General features: G+C 45.2%; 2 protein-coding genes across 2 annotated transcripts in view; one reads left to right on the top strand and one right to left on the bottom strand.

Annotated features, from left to right (window-relative positions):
- Positions 1–11,847, bottom strand: part of BUD23 (BUD23 rRNA methyltransferase and ribosome maturation factor) — a 34,541-nt gene extending 22,694 nt beyond the window's left edge. The window contains exons 1-7 of the mRNA XM_073565758.1: positions 11,578–11,847; positions 9,732–9,769; positions 9,490–9,585; positions 9,329–9,411; positions 9,147–9,243; positions 6,996–7,092; positions 747–797 (exon numbers count right to left, since the gene is read on the bottom strand). Coding sequence (XP_073421859.1) covers positions 747–797; positions 6,996–7,092; positions 9,147–9,243; positions 9,329–9,411; positions 9,490–9,585; positions 9,732–9,769; positions 11,578–11,715 — 600 coding nt within the window. The 5' untranslated portion in view covers positions 11,716–11,847. The remainder of the gene's footprint in view (positions 1–746; positions 798–6,995; positions 7,093–9,146; positions 9,244–9,328; positions 9,412–9,489; positions 9,586–9,731; positions 9,770–11,577) is intronic.
- A 50-nt stretch (positions 11,848–11,897) lies between these two features.
- On the top strand, positions 11,898–13,220 carry DNAJC30 (DnaJ heat shock protein family (Hsp40) member C30). Its single transcript, XM_073565759.1, has one exon. The coding sequence runs from the start codon at positions 12,022–12,024 to the stop codon at positions 12,868–12,870; it is 849 nt and encodes a 282-aa protein (XP_073421860.1). The 5' UTR covers positions 11,898–12,021; the 3' UTR covers positions 12,871–13,220.
- The last annotated feature ends 3,894 nt before the right edge of the window (positions 13,221–17,114 follow it).

Genomic DNA, 17,114 nt, shown 5'->3' with positions numbered 1-17,114 from the left:
AGGCCTGACTGGTGGAGGGCTGCAGTGATAGTTGACTTTGTGGAACTTTCTCCCATCTCCCAACTGCATCTGTGGAGCTCAGCCACAGTGATCTTGGGGTTCTTCTTTACCCCTCTCACCAAGGCTCTTCTCCCACGATTGCTCAGTTTGGCTGGACGGCCAGGTCTAGGAAGGCTTATGGTGGGCCCAAACTTCTTCCATTTAAGGATTATGGAGGCCACTGTGCTCTTAGGAACCTTGAGTATGAGTGCTGCAGAAATTCTTTTGTAATCTTGGCCAGATATCTGCCTTGCCACAGTTCTGTCTCTGAGCTCCATGGCCAGTTCCTGTGACCTCATGATTCTCATTTGGTCTGACATTCACTGTGAGCTGCGAGGTCTTATATAGACAGGTGTGTGCTTTTACAAATCAAGTCTTATCATTTAATTAAACACAGATGGACTCCAATGAAGGAGTAGAACCATCTCAAGGAGGATCACAAGGAAATGGACAGCATGGGACTTAAATAAGAGTGTTATGACCATGTGATATTTCAGTTTTTCTTTTTTAAAAGTTTCAAAAATGTCTATTTTTTTTTTTTTTCAGTCAAGATGGGGTGCAGAGTGTACATTAATGAGAAAAAAATGAACTTTTTTGCATTTACCAAATAGCTGCAATGAAACAAAGATTGAAAAATTTAAAGGGGTCTGAAAACGTTCAATACCCTCTATATATAGAAGAGAGTAGGAATAATACATGGCCCCTACCTGCTCTCCATTTTCAGGATACAGCTGAAGGACTGCACGAGCTCCCCGAGCCTGGAACAAACAAACACCAGGTTAAGAATCTGTCCGTATACCAGAACGTATTCATACAAGAAACAGCTACAAAAAAAAAAAAAGTAATACTACCCACATACAGATGTAGGTCAGCAATCAAAGGGTGTATTTTCGTCCATAACATGGTTTGCTTAACAGACCCGTATAGTGGACACTTCGTTCCAACTGTAAAGTGCAGCTGCAGGACATGTATGCAAACACTGAATATATGAAATATAAACCGCATTAATGTCATAGAGAATATATGTATAAAATGTAGGTACATAGCGCACAAAATAGACGATTCGTGTGAGCCCATCAGAAACAGCAAAAATGGCATTTTTCCCACAAAAATGTTGCTTTTGCCCAAAATGTTTCATTTTCACAAGGGTAACCGGAGAAAACAAATGGTACAATTTGTTGCGTAATTTCTACCGTGTACGCCAATACCCAATATGTGGTCAAAAACTACTTTTGAAGCACAGTGCAAAGCTCAGAAGGGAAGGCGTGCCATATTATAGTGCAGATTTTGCTTTTATGGTTTACTGGTGCCATGGCACGTTGGCAGAGCCCCTGGAGGTGCCAGAACAGCAGAAACCCCCATACGTGACCCCATTTGGCAAACTACACCTCTCAGTGAATTCATCGAGGGGTGCAGTGATCATACCGACAACACAGGTGTGTCAAAGAACCTTATACCATTGGACGGTGAAGAAAAACAAAATTACATTATTACCACTTAAAATTTTGCTTTCGCCCCAAATTTTACATTTTCACAAGGGAAAAATTGATAAACAAAATGGCACTAATATTTGTCCCATAATTTCTGCAGAACATGGCAATACCCCATATGTGGCTGTACAGTACTGCTTAGCCATACGGCGAGACTCGGGAAGTAAGGAGCGCTATTTGACTCTAGGAACACAGAGTTTCCTGGAACAGTTTGCGGACTCCATATACAGTGCCAAAAGAGAAGAATCCCCACTCAAGTGACCCCATTTTGGAAATTACACCCCTCTATGAATTTATCTGCAGATGTAGTGATGATTTTGACTCCATTGGCGTTTCCAGAAACAAACAGCAATAGATGTTGCTGAGTGAAAATTGTAAATCTGCAGTTGTAGTGACCAGTACTTTGTAGTGCCCAGCATGTTCTTCTGGAGACACACAGCCTGTAAATTAAGAATAATCTCATCGCTACAGTTCTGACTAAACATGTGGACGCTAAATGTGGTTTAGGCACACAAACTCATAAGGAGATGGGGCATTTGGATTTGTGAGAACAGAATTTGCTGGATTTCCTTTTTTTTGGGGGGGGGAGGGGAGGAATATTCCGCCGGAGATTCCGTCTAAATCACGAATTTCAGAGATTTACACGGGAACACCCCCCGTGTAAGCGCAGGATAAATGTGAGCCGAGCCTTACTGCAATCATTGGGAGGCAGAATGAAAAAAAAAAAAAAAAAATCAACAGCAGGTGAAGAATTGGTTTTATGTATTATTTATGCTGTTTCTCGTGCAGTGTTCGTGATTACACGACTTTATTCACTCGGTCAGTACGATTACAGAGATAGCAGATCTATGTCTTGTTTTTATGTTTTGGCGCTTTTACACAATATAAACAATTTTAGAAAAAAAAAAATAATTATTTTTTCTTCGCTTTATTCTGAGAGCTATAACTTTATTTCTCCATGATGGAGCTGTATGGCAAGCTTGTTTTTGCAGTTCTCAGCTAAACAAATTTTATTTACATTTGCCTTTTTGATCATGTTTTATTCCACTTTTTTGTTCGGAGGTATGATGAAAAAGCTATGTTTTTTGCCACTTTTTAAAAAAAATAAAATAAAAAGGTTTTCACTGAAGGGGTAAACTATCGTGACAGATTTCTAGAACGGGTCGCTCTGGATACAGCGATACCGAACATGTGTACTTTATTTTGTTTTTCCATTAAATATGTATTTATTGGTATAATATACCGTATTTTTTGCTCTGTAAGACGCACTTCCCCCCCAATTTTGGGGGAAAAATGGGGGTGCGTTGGATTCCTTCTGGGAAAATGTCCGCCGCACATGCGCAGATGGAGATCTCGGCACTGAAATCTCATCTTCCTAGATTTCAGTGCGGAGATCTCCATCTTCGCACGCGCGGTGGCCATTTTCCCGGAAGGAATCCACCGCACAGGCCAGCATGAATGGAACAACAGAGCCCCCCCACACAGCACGGGACAGAGTGCGGCGGTAAGCATCGGGAAACAGAGCGCGACGGCAAGCACCGGAGAGACAGAGCGGGCGGCAGCAAGCATCGGGGGACAGAGCGGGCGGCAGCACCAGGGACAGAGCGCGGTGACAGCAACTCCCGGCAACACTGGGGACATATCACAGCGACAGCATCGGACACCCACGGCGGCGCGCCGCACATCAAAACACTCCCTCATCCCAGCAGCAACTTACCACTCCTGCCTCCTCCAGCAGCAACCCTGGGACCCCGTTTCACCACAGCCACCACCCCCGGTAAGCAATAAGACGCATGGATTATAAGAAGCACCGCCATTTTATTAAAAAAGTTTTTTCCTATTTTTCTCCTCAAAATTTGGGGTGCGTTTTATAATCCGGAGCGTCTTATAAAGCGAAAAATACATATATATTTTATTTTTACCTTGTCCATCCATGGGACATCAACCTTTCTTGCCCTGACAGCTGATCCTTTGCATTGCAGGGCATTAGATCAGGCCTTACACACAGGGAGGAGACATGATCAGGCAATGGTGGCTAATGGTGGGCTTCAGTAAAATGGTGCTGGTGGCACTGAGCAATCTACGCATGCGCCATTTTCCTGGTGACTTCAAAGAGCTTTATATGCGCAAGTGCAGCCTGCAGCTAGGACAGTGCTGGCACAAAATTTCAAATATAAAAGGAAAGACCCCCAGATACAGCGGCCGGGACAGAAGAAAGCTGAAGACCCTACCCACACGCCCGGCCCAGATACACAATGATATATGCCTACTAACATAATGAGCATATGAAAATACCGCAATTACTGAAGGCACACCTAAGCTATAAATACCATCCAAATTTAAAAAAAAAAAAAAAAAAAAAATATATATAGAGGTGTATGTAGTCTTTAAATTTTTTTTTCTTAAACTTCATTGAAAATTAAACAATATAAAATTCAAATAAACTCAACCGACAGATGGAATGGAGGACCACCTGCTTAAGATATACATTCCCTATATATACCCACTTGTTTGCTCCTTTCCATACGCCCCTAATGAAGCAAAAAGGGTGAAACGTACGTTGGGGCACCAGGACCACACACCACAGTCAGCCAGCAAACTATGCAAGTTAGCTTATTGTTTTTGATTATCATTTATGCAACAAGCATCAACAGCTTAGGCCTGTTTCCCACTTCAGTCTTTTGGCGTCAGTCAAAATCCGTCGTTAGGAGAAAAAAACGGATCTGACGGATTTGCCTGCTGGATCCGTCTTTTTCCCCATACACTATTATCGACGGTTGGCCATCCATTTCGTCTGTCGTGTGACGGATCCGTCGGAAAGTTGGTGTCCATCGGACGGACAAAATGTCCATAGGAACGTTTTTTTGTCTCCGTCAAAAAGTAGGACAGCGACGGATCCATCTCCGTCCGCTATAATGGGCGCCTATGGGCAAAGGATCTGTCGCCGTCCGTCACATGATGGAATCCAGCGACGGATTCCGTTTTTTTCAACTGAGCATGCTCAGAAGAATTTCCATTCCTCCAATTTAACTCCAAAAGCCGTTCTGGCCCCAAAAAATTCACTCTTTCATTCTCATATTCTCTCTTTCCCCTCCCCCCTAGAATCCTATTCCTTTAAATTTCCTACTGTAGCTGCTGCGACGGTTACGTCAAAAAAAAAAAAAAAGAACGGATCCGGTGCATCAGTTTTTTTCCAATCTACACTGGATCCGTTTTTTCACAGTCTGACAGATTATGACTGATGGCAAAAAGACTGAAGTGTGAAACAGGCCTTAAATAAATAAGGGTATGTGCACGCGCTGCGGTTTTGGCCCTGCAGAACTGCAGCATTTCCGCAGACATGGTACTTTACCATGTTAGCCTATGGGTTTTCAAAACCGCAGTGCTCACGCTGCGGTTTTTTACCTGCGGAAAAGCTGCAGGTTTTTTTCCGCAGCATGTCAATTGTTTCTGCGGATTCTGCTGCGGTTTCACACCTTTAACATAGTAGAGGTGTGAAACCGCAGGCCAAACCGCAGGTCACTTTACCTGCATTTCCGCGGGAAAAAACCCGCAGGTGAATCCGCAGCGTGTGCACTTACCCTAAGGCAGCACTTTTGCATTATTCAAATATTTATGAAGTAGAGTTTATATCTATTTATAATTTGTATTTTTAGAAAAATTTAGCAGGTGGTCCTCCACTGCATCTCTCTGCTGAATTTCCATGCATTTTATATTGTTTAATTTTCAATAAAGTTTAAGAAAAAATTTTTTAAAGACTACATACACACACCTTTTCTTTGGATGGTAATCAAAGATATATGAGTACAACTAAACTTCAAACAGAGATTAAAGAAAAACTTCAAAACAAATTACTTCACCTGAGGCATCATTGTAATCAGTAGACAGCACCAATATGGCCTTGTCTGTACTTTACTTAGGGTGGTTTCACATTAGCGCTTTTTAAGCGCACGCACGGCCGGGGGTAGCTCCGCCCCCGAGCCGCCTCTCTGCCCGGCGTGCCCGCCCCTTGCTTGTAGCTCCGCCTCCTAGCGCACAGCGGCGCCTGTGATCGGCGCACCCTATCTTTAGCATAGGGTGCGCAGATCGTGCGCAGGCCGTGCGCTTTGACCTGCGCTGCGCACTTTTGACGGTGCGCCGTGCGCGCCAAAATCCGAAAAGTTTGATTTTGGCGCGCACGGCGCACCTTCAAAAGTGCGCAGCGCAGGTCAAAGCGCAACTAGCGCACGGCCTGCGCACGATCTGCGCACCCTATGCTAAAGATAGGGTGCGCCGATCGCAGGCGCCGCTGTGCGCTAGGAGGCGGCGCTACAAGCAAGGGGCGGGCACGCCGGGCAGAGAGCCGGCTCGGGGGCGGAGCTACCCCCGGCCGTGCGTGCGCTTAAAAAGCGCTAATGTGAAACCACCCTTAGTAAAATACTGCTGACAGGTTCACTTTAAGGGGACTCTTGTCAGCGCAGGATGACTGGTCAAACTAAGTTCAGCCACTTGGTGCTTCAGGTGCTTCATGGTGGGGTCAATCATTTAGGGCCCCGTTACACGCTTCAATGTCCCAGCGATCCCACCAACGATCCGACGTGGATGGGATCGCTGGGACATAGTTAGCTGATCGCTGGTGAGCTGTCACATAGGCAGACTCACCAGCGATCAGGACCAGCGAGCACGCTGGTATCCAGGGTAAACAGCGAGTAACTAAGCGCCGCGTGGCGCTTAGTTACCTGCTGTTTACCCTGGATACCAGCTCCCAGCGTCTGCTGTATGGCGCTGGGAGCTCACTGATCGTTGGTCTCTCGCTGTCACACGCAGCGATGTGTGCTGCCCAGCGGGAGACCAACGATAGATTCATGGCCCAGACCATTAGGCAACGATTAACGATCAGCCAACTGATCGTTGCTACGTGTCACACGCAACTATGTCGTTTCGATATCGCTGCAACGTCACCAAACTGGTGACATTACAACGATATCGTTCACAATATCGTTGCGTGTAATGGGGCCTTTATAAACACCTTTCCATCTGCTTGTTGTTCTTCAATCTCCACCCCCTTACTTGATTGACAGCTCTGGCATCAAAGAGCCAGAGAAGGGTGGAGATAGATGGAAACCAAGCCGGTTGGAAGGTGTAGTTAAATATTTGGCCCCGCCATAGGGCACCGTGTGCCTGTACTTGGTTTGAACAGTTATTCTGTGCTGGCCAGGACAATTTCCCACATCCGTGTTTCACGGTCTAATACCAACCGTGATATAAGAATAACCTAAACTCAAGTCTCATAGGCATGAGGCTACGGACTAAATGTCAACAGACCCGCAACCAATCACACAACATTCTACAGTGCGTTGTCTGACTGCTGGGTAAATTTGCCCCTGCTCTGCACCATCACCACTACTGGAAGTTGTACATCTAATACAATTCAATAAGTAACTTTCACCAAATGGGTGAAGTACAATTACAAGTACATGAACTCACCAGAGCCGAGTAAAGAGTAGAGAAAAAGCAAAAGAGCCGCTGAGGAGGATTATGTGTCTTCTTATCAGCATTACAGAGCCATTGCAGAGCCGAGATACTAGCAGGAAGAGGAAAAAAAAAAAATTCAAAATATAATAGAACTAATAAAAACAGTTAATAATAAAAATCACCGCGCTATGCTGAGATAAGAAAAAATCCGGTTACCGGCTACTCACTTTGTGAGAAGAAACTCGCTGTCACAGAGTTATAACGGTATCCGGGGTAATTCACACTGATAAAGGTGTAAATGAATCCATATAGATGCCAGAGCTGCTGGATAAATATTATAGGGTTAAATCCAGGCAAGCCTGTCTGTAGGATTATAGGCGGAGTTGGCTGCACTTGTAGTACTCACTTATAATAAGCCAAACCGATTAGGGATCCTGCTTTGAATAAGGCTGGTGCTGCAGCAGCGGGATAGAGGTGCTTGCCAATTGAGATTCTGATTATAAAAGGAGTATGGCAGTTAAATAGAATGAAATATGGTTAAATAATTATAGCCACTTGTATGGCAGATGAGCGCTGCACTTACTGAATATTTAGTTGTATATGCAGGGTTGCTGCTGGTAGGTCCAAAGTATAGATGGCTTTAATAAACAGTGCTGCGTGACAGAGGTGTGTAAGTGATAACGCTTGCCTGCTGTTTAAATGCAGTGCTAGGCGCACTTACTTGTGATGTCGGGGTTCAGTAGGCAGGCTGGGTGCTGGTGCTCAGCTGAGGAACGCTGCTGCCCGATCTGCACGTGGGGACCGCCGATAACCAGCGCGCTCCGGCCGGAAGCGACGCTGGGGAAGGCAGCATGTGGGGGCGGAGCTAGTGTGACATCAAACTGAGATATGGACGAGTGCGCGCGAGGCACAGAAACCGACGTGTTTCAAGGGAAAGCTTCCCTCTTCATCAGGGATGTGCCTATTGACGTGCATACCGTCCTTATATAGCAGCGCTAATTAGATTAAGTAATCGCCTAACCCAGATGCCTGTCAGAGCTTCCATGTGGACTATACTATAAGCAGTAAATGTATATCATAATCAAAACTGGATAAGAGTACAATACTGGATTCTGCTGATGCTATAGCATGATATAATCAAAATATAGCGCTGCTATATAAGGACGGTATGCACGTCAATAGGCACAACCCTGATGAAGAGGGAAGCTTTCCCTTGAAACACGTCGGTTTCTGTGCCTCGCGCGCACTCGTCCATATCTCAGTGTGACGTCACACTAGCTCCGCCCCCACATCACGCCGCCTTCCCCATCATCGCTTCCAGCCGGAGCGCACTGGTTATCGGCGGTCCCCACGTGCAGATCGGGTAGCAGTGTTCCTCAGCTGAGCACCAGCACCCAGCCTGCCTACTGAGCCCCCGACATCACAAGTAAGTGCGCCTAGCACTGCATTTAAACAGCAGGCAAGCGTTATCACTTACACACCTCTATCACGCAGCACTGTTTATTAAAGCCATCTACACTTTGGATCTACCAGCAGCAACCCTGCATATACAACTAAATATTCAGTAAGTGCAGCGCTCATCTGCCATACAAGTGGCTATAATTATTTAACCATATTTCATTCTATTTAACTGCCATACTCCTTCTATAGTCAGAATCTCAATTGGCAAGCACCTCTATCCCGCTGCTGCAGCACCAGCCTTATTCAAAGCAGGATCCCTAATCGGTTTGGCTTATTATAAGTGAGTACTACAAATGCAGCCAACTCCGCCTACAATCCTACAGACAGGCTAGCCTGGATTTAACCCTATAATATTTATCCAGCAGCTCTGCATCTATATGGATTCATTTACACCTTTATCAGCGTGAATTACCCTGGATACCGTTACAACTCTGACAGCGAGTTCCTACTCATTGACAGCGAGTTTCTTCTCACAAAGTGAGTAGCCGGTAACCGGATTTTTTCTTATCTCAGCATAGTGCGGTGATTGTTATTATTTACTAGTTTTGGTTTTTTAACAGGCACCGGCACAGAGCCTGCTTATCACCAGCTGCATCTGGGATTTGTTTGACCTTTCCCTTTCTTCAAGTGGATTCACGCCAGTGTGTTAAAATATCAACTAATAAGAACACCTTTTTCAGCTTCTCTAAGCTGCAGGATTACCTGATGCAGCCATCAAATGTTCCAGGTCGGAAGGGAATACCTTGCCCCATATCCCCAAGGATCAAGTCCCCCTCTATTTCTCGCTCTAATGCGACATCTAGAGAAAGAAACAAGAGCAGGGATTACGTCTAAGAAAAGGAGTGCAACTTAATGATCAACATCATCATTGAAATTACACTCACCCAGCATGGCAGTACTGATGTCGATGCCCACCCAGTGATGCCCCTGCTCAGATATGAAGTCTCCACTTAAACCAGAACCACAGCTGCAAAAAATACAACAACAAAATAAGACGCATCTATACAGAGCCTTCATGGTATATCCAATATGGCACACACCCTACCCGACATCCAGGAGGTAGCAAGGCTGGTCTTCAGGTAAGCACAGGAGCTCCACGGCACGTTCAGACATCTGAGACTGAATTTCTATAATACGGGAGCTATAACGAAAAGGAAGAAGCTTACAGGGGACTAATACAAAGAGAACTGATTGCAATCACACAGACAAGTAGTGTAGGGAAGTGGTCAGGCAGACAGTGAGGACGAAAAGATGACATAACCTAAAAGCGAGCACAGAAGTCCTTACTTTTGTGTGTATTTTTGAGCTTCATCTTCATTGTAAAACTGTAGGGAAGAAAAGTATAAGAGTATTACATAAAAGAAATAACCATATGAAAAGATCAGAATACACAAGCTGAAATTCTACATTATAAACCCAATGGCTCCTGCATCAGAATAAACCACTAAGTCTGGGCTATATGGAGACTTTCTTGCACGACTGCAGTCTACTGGAGTAGCCAAGTCATTTTCTGGACTTCATCTGTAGCTCCAGGTCGCTTGTGGCATATTAATTTCTTTTTCATTAAGCTGGAAGTCTACTCCAAGCGCAAAATGAGCAATGAATGAATATTGTTTGGCGATTGCTTCATATATGATTTATGCTCATAACGCTACTTGTGTTTACGAATAGTATTCCTGCTCCCGAGGGATATTGTGCTCTACTAGAATAATAAAATGGACACCGACTCCAGCTTCCTAGCTCTGAGAGTAATGGCTGCATATTTAAGAATTATATTTGCCCCTTAGCTATTTGTTATCCTTCAGACAGCATGGTGCTGAATTTTTAAATCATCTGTGGAAGGGGAATCTACGTTACTGCTTCTTTAAATTGCTTCTTATGGATCTACGTGAAAAGAAAAAGTACTTGACCACCAACACTGAAGACTAGTGAACTTTTCTATAAGCCTTTCACTGAGTCCTTATGACTTACATACAAATGGGGAATATGTCAGGTTGCAGTCAAAATTGTAATGCCTGAAATATTACTGCCAAACCAAGACTGAAGTCATCTTCAGATCTATACACTAACACAAATACTTATCAAATAAAGAAGCTCAGTCCCTTGACGTGGAACTGACCACAGAGTGCTCCCCCCACCCGCTGGGACCTCCAATAATCAGCAGCTATCTGTGGGGAAGGGTTTCCCTTTAGCATCACCACTGGTAAAAGGAAGCATTAAATATTGTCAATTCAAACCAACAGGTTGTCCATGTAATGCAGCTCACGTCCCCTGCAACGAGATACTCTTAAACATCTATCTGACCAAGAGAAGAGGATCCTAAAAAAATAAAAATTAAACCCTATCCACAAACAATGTTTCCTTAATTTGGATTTCTCCTATAAGTAGTAGTGATTTGCTGATGGAGTCCAGGTCCCTCATTAGCTTCCCTTTACACGGCTGCTGCACTGATGTGCAGACCGAATACGTGCAGCAAATAGTTGGTGATCACACACCGCATGTACAGAGTCATCACAGTGTAGCATTCCACATTGATGTTAAGAGGACACTTTCAGCATCTGCCATGTGTGTGCCTGTGACTCACTGGAGCGGCCTGGGGAAGGTCTTGGACTAGTCAGGTCCCTCCCTATAGTTCCTGGCAGCTTTTCAAACACGGACCCCGATTCATGGGAGCAATTACATAAAACACTTTGAAAAGTTGCAAGAAATATTTATGACTTTCATGTTTTCACGCCAGCTCTGGCCAACTCCATCAAAGTGGGCGGCCAAAGTGGATGGGACAATGGCCGCTTGTCTCAGGACGAGCTGCGGCATACCTTACCCAATAAATCTTACAGTGATCGGCGACTGTGCAGTGGAAGGAGCACAGCAGCTCATAGTAACCCAGAACTAACATGGAGTCTGCCCACGACCGGCCGCCATCACTGTGGCGCTCCCCCTAAACCGGTGGTGAGGGGTGCTATATCTTCATTTAGGGCGGCCATATGTGCTGCTAGTGAAGCCTTTAAAAAAAAACTCCTAAAAGTTATGTAATACGTGTATCTATAGGAGCACTGCCATCACCACAGAATGTCTGCAGCCACACTCGCCATCCTAAAAAACCACAACATGGCAGCTCAGGACGCCCTCCTACCAGTTCTGCAGGTCCGGTCTGCTCAGGCCTCCTCACACTCTTCGCCATGATCTCCGCAGCTCTAACTCTCCGGTAGATGCCGGACACTACACGTGAGAGCTGGCGCACAGAAATTACGTCATAAAGAGGCTGCCTCATCTCCTCTCACAAGAGGCCGACGTGAACGCTACACCAGTCTCCTCAGATAGAGCCATTCTATTGCCGCAATCTGAGCTTATCTTCAACAAAATGGCTGTGGCACTATCCAACACTCGTTTTCAGGAGCTAATATTCAAGCCCCGTTTTAGGTTTCTTCCGACAATTACTACTATTGGCTATAGATGGTGATTGACACAGTAGCTAGCCAATCATTTTAACCGCTACAGTTTTAGTCCTAGTCAGGGCCCGCCTTAGAAACACGGTACGTGATTGGTTGATACTGTACCGGCCTTCGCTCCGGTAAATATGGCTGAGGTCAGTTTGAGGTTGTTCCGGAGTAAAGCGCGGCCGTTTTTGCTGGAAGAGAGGACTGTGTGTGGCAGGAATCATGGCGATTCGTTTTCCCTTTCCTGTGGGTCCTTTGCAGTTGCTGGGGCCAGCTATAGACTACGGTTATACACATTGTGGCCCTCGGGACCCCACAGGGGCTGGAGCAGAAGGCAACACAATCCCAGCCAGGCGGTTCGTGTTTGTTGTCAATGGACTGGATCAAGAAAATCCTATCACCAAGGTGACACGCACAGAAGTGGCCCCGATAGGGCACAGGATTGGGGGCCTCTGCTGTATAAGAGCCGCACGGCCTACTACGACATACTGGACGTGACGGGAAACGCCACCCAGGCCCAGATCAAGACCGCCTACTACAAGCAGTCCTTCCGCTACCACCCTGACCGCAATGCCGGCAACGAGGACGCCGCCAGGCAGTTTGGGCTGGTGATGGAGGCTTATTATATATTGGGCAGCGCCAGCCTGAGGAAGAAGTACGACCGCGGCCTCCTGAACCTGGAAGATGTCCGCTCCGCAAAGAAACCCAGCGGGAAAAGCGTCAGCCCTTCCCGAAAGGAAGCTGGAGCTCCGAGAGCGACGTCCACGTCCTCCTCAACACCCGCCAAGCCCATGTTTGATTTTGATGCCTTCTACCAGGCCCATTATGGGGAGCAGCTGACCCGGGAGCAGCTCTGGAAGGCCAGGCGGGAGCACCTCGAGAAGAAGAAGCTGGAGTTGTCCAAGACCACCCGGACTAATAAGATGGCCGAGCTGTCAGCAGTGCTGCTATTATTGTCCACCACTGTCATACTCCTGTCACTGCGATGAATCTGTCACTCCATTACGTGCCCCTTATGGGAATAGTTCATCCCTTCACTCAGGACCTTCCTCTGACGTACAGTGAATGCGGGATTCTTCTGTTCATTAATCTGGAGAATGCGCTTACATGGCCACCCTACTGGTGGTAACTGCGCACTGGGTGCCTCCGTTATTGGCTAATCGGACATTGGATATGTAATCGATGCATTATAAATGGCTGATATTTAGACGCCCTTAAGAAAAAAGTTACATCTGTGTATATCACAAAGTGTAACACTTGATAATTTCTAGGTTTCGCTACACATTTACGGTATTTGGGATGAAACTGGTCCAACTAGGGCAAAAAAAAAGTCGGAGTTTCGTCCAAAACCCGACCCCAATGCAAGTCAATGGTCAATAAAAGTCGGCATTGAGTGGATGAATGTCATCCGCTCAATGCCGACTTTTATTTCCCATTGACTTACATTGGGGTCGGGTTTCGGACGAATCTCTGACTTTTTTTTTGCCCTAGTTGGACCAGTTTCATCCGACTCAAACTTTGTTTCATTCGGGTTTCACGAAACCCGATCCGACCAAAGTCGCTCAACTCTAGTTCCTACAAAAGGAAAGCAGAATAGTGAACATGTGGTTTATACTAACAATGTAATGATCCTTCTAGGACTTGCTGCTGAATGTTGGGGGCCATTTATCTGTGGCTGCTGTAAACCACATGTCCTTATAAACTATTTGTCCACTACTTTAACATTGATGGCCTATCCTTAGTATAGGTCATCAGTGTCTAATCGATGGGGGTACAAGACCCTGCATCCCTGCCGATCAGTTGTTCTAGGTGCCAGCTGCGTCCAGAAGTGCTCACTTACAGAGCTGCTCAATCTACTGAAATTGGCTGCGGACAAGTACTGCGATATCGGTGGACAGAAAAGCTCTGTAACTGAGAACCGCTGATCCACTGCTGTCGGGTGTCTCACCCCCACCGATCAGACATTGACGATCTACACTATGGATAGGTCCTCAATGTTAAAGTAGTGGACAACCTCTTTTAAGCTGCCCATACTCCTAAAGACCGCCATGTACATTAGATGAAAGACCACCAAACCCACTGTTTTTAGTGGGCATAGGTGACCACCCAATGTGTATATGGCCTCCCTAGAATTCCCCTGACAAATGAGGTTTAAGCAGTTGAAATTTTAATGGTTTATTGTTTTTAGGAAAGGTGAGCAGTTTCCAGAGTATCTGGCAGTGACTCTCTATCTATTAATGCTTAGTTGAGCTGAGCGCTTGTGTATAGAGGATTTGGAAGAGACAGCTATCCCTCCATCTCATACACCTGCACAGTCAAAAAACTATTTTGTCTGAGTGGTCACGGGAGTATTCCAGTCTCACAAGGGTCTTTCCCCCTGTGAGGACGAAAGATTGTGCATGTTAAAATGCAACACCCACTCTCTTATCTCCCCCTGAACATGCCATCAGCATAGTTAGGACGCCCCATACATGTTAGATGGTTACTCTGTCCTGCTGAAATAGATCTGGCCTACACTCCTCTGATCCTCTTTACATCTGTAGCTACAGAGCATTGCAGGAGGGAAGCCGTAGAAGTAAATGTAGTCATGTATCCTACTACAACCAGCTATTTTACCTTCATGTGAGTGAATGTGCAGAGCCCCAATTGATGACAGTAAGGCCCCTCGTAGACCTTGACTATGAGGTGTAACATGTAGGTGGTTATAGAGTAGCTCCAGGTGGAGTAATATTATTATTTTTATTATTTATTTATATAGCGCCATTAATTCCATGGTGCTGTACATGAGAAGGGGGTTACATATCTGCCAAAAGGAACAGCTGGCTGCAGTTTTTCTGAGATTGGGGCCCGCACACGTGTCCGTGCTGTTTGCATAGAATCAGACGGGGTCTATGTGCTGCTGGATCGTTCTAAGGTGGCATGTATGGAGATATTCAAGAGAAGAATAACTGCATATTAAATATGTAGAGGCTCCGTGCATTGGTATTGTAGCTTTATTATGGCTCCATGTATTGTGTGTACATGAACCTAAATGTGGGGGACCTGTAGTCTCTGTCGTGGTACTGTAATGGTTTATGAAAGTGGAGAAAGCTGTAACCTGCAATTGTCATGCAGGTTACGGAAACATTGAGATATTGAGATCATTTTGACGTATCCAGAAATCTCTGTCTTTAAACTTTGTAGTATAATGTGCCCAAAGTATATTAATCTCTGTGTGAAGATTGAGTGGTCGTTTAAACCTAAGGATTGTCAGAATTACAGAGGTGGACACATATATATTATGGTGCTGTAACATTGAGTCGTGGCAACGAATGTTTACAAAGTCTATGTAATCCTGACGCGCGATATTAGCCTTTGTCGCCACTTTTAATTTAATGCCAATTCTTATAAGGCACGTGAATCTGTCAGAGGAGCAAGACTGTGATGATGAGACCAGTGCCTTCCTTACTCCTGAGCACAGGACCACCGCACTTTATAATATTTATTGTAATTGTCCAGATTGTATATATAAAAGAGGTGATGGAGGACCAAAGTTGTGTTGTTTTTCTTTATTTTACATTGGGTGCCCTTATTTTGCCTGCCCTGGCTCACAGATTAATGTTACACAATGCCACTTCCCAGAAAGGAGCCAGTCCGGCTGATCCAGCTTCTCTAGCCCAAACGATGACCACTTGAAGCTACATGTAGGTGCAGGAAAAACTTGATTCTAAATAGTCCATTCACATGATCTGGTGCCATATAGTATCAGATCTTCCACGGTCTGTGTATGCAGATGTTCCATTTTCTAGCAGCTTTTTCCTAGGTCATAGTAGCTCTTCATGGCTTACGATACAACTATTTTAAAGGGGTTGATCAGTAGTGGACAACCACTTATTAATAGGGCCAGGGAGGTGGAAGAAAACCCAATAGGACTTCAGGCAGTCTGCAGATGTTAAAATTAGTTTTTGGGATTTAATTTTTCTTTTTACATATTTATCAACCTGCATCCATGTATACTGACTTCTCTCTACCATTCCTGTTCATTCTGTGATTGAAGAAAAGCTCATCTAATGAGCATTCAGGGGCCTGAGCGAGCTCTGCAAACTGTTTTCCATTGTCACATGTTATGTCCCCATTTCCTTGCTCCTGAAAAAAATCAGAGAACTGAAAGCTACGGAAGAATCTGAGCATAAGGGGGATTTTGGAAACAAGGTCATGGATTTCTACAAATTACATTGTGATTAATAGTATTGTCACGGAAATTTCTGCAATGAGTTTCTAAAAATAATTGTGAATAGTGCAAAATGAGAAAACCTGGAGACACAGTACTAAAGGGACTCTCAGCACTGAATGACTGTTCAAAATACAGGAGCGCAAGGCAGCATGGTGGCCAATCATTTGTAGGGACGCAGTCTGAACAGTCATTCTGTGCCGGCAAAGTACAGGCGCTCGATGCATCATGGAGGGACCAGAGGTTGTATTCATCTACCTCTCCCTTTCCTGGCTCTATGAAACCAGAGCTGTCAATGAAAGAAGAGGGGGATGGAGATAGAGGGAAAACAAGCAGGTGGGAAGGTGCAGTTAAATGACTGGCCCTGCCGTGAAGCACCGAGTGGTGGTACTTAGGACAGTCATTCTGTGCTGACAGTCCCTTTAAGTGCACCTTCCCACCTGCTTGTTTTCTGTCTCCCCTCTTCTTTGACAGCTCTGGCTTTATAAAGCCAGAGATGGGTGGAGACAGATGGAAAACAAGCATGAGGGAAGGTGTAGTTAAAGATTTGGCCAATCCCTGATGCACAGAGCGCCTGTACTTGGTTTGAGCAGTAACTGTGCTGACAGTCCCTTTAAAAGGGTTGGCCCAAAATAGTAAGTTACCCCCTGTTAATTGCTGAGTGTTAGTGCAATGGGAGCAGTACAGAAAGGAGCAGAGGTTGAGCATTTGCCCCTATCCTCTGTTGACCATCCTAGATATGAGTGCTATACTCGGCTATCTTTGGCAGCCACGTATAATATGGATGGAGCCGGATGTGTGCATGCTTCATATCTTTGAAACTGGAATCTACTGACCCCCCCATTCTGTAGCTTGATGTAGGTTCCAGCAGTGAGACCCCCTAGCAATCAGTAAGTTATCCTCTATCTTATGGATGGGGAATAATTTACAATCTTGGGGCAACCCCCTGAAAAAACTAACTTTTTATAGGCAGATTTAGTATTACAGTGTATGTCCAGGGCTGCCAAAAATAATGGCAGGCTA

The sequence above is a fragment of the Dendrobates tinctorius genome, unplaced genomic scaffold, assembly GCF_039654945.1.
Source record: "Dendrobates tinctorius isolate UK_male_01 unplaced genomic scaffold, ASM3965494v1 ptg000016l, whole genome shotgun sequence".
Taxonomy (NCBI): domain Eukaryota; kingdom Metazoa; phylum Chordata; class Amphibia; order Anura; family Dendrobatidae; genus Dendrobates; species Dendrobates tinctorius.
Note: the sequence above shows the minus strand (reverse complement) of the source record. Positions and strands in the feature narration are given on the sequence as shown.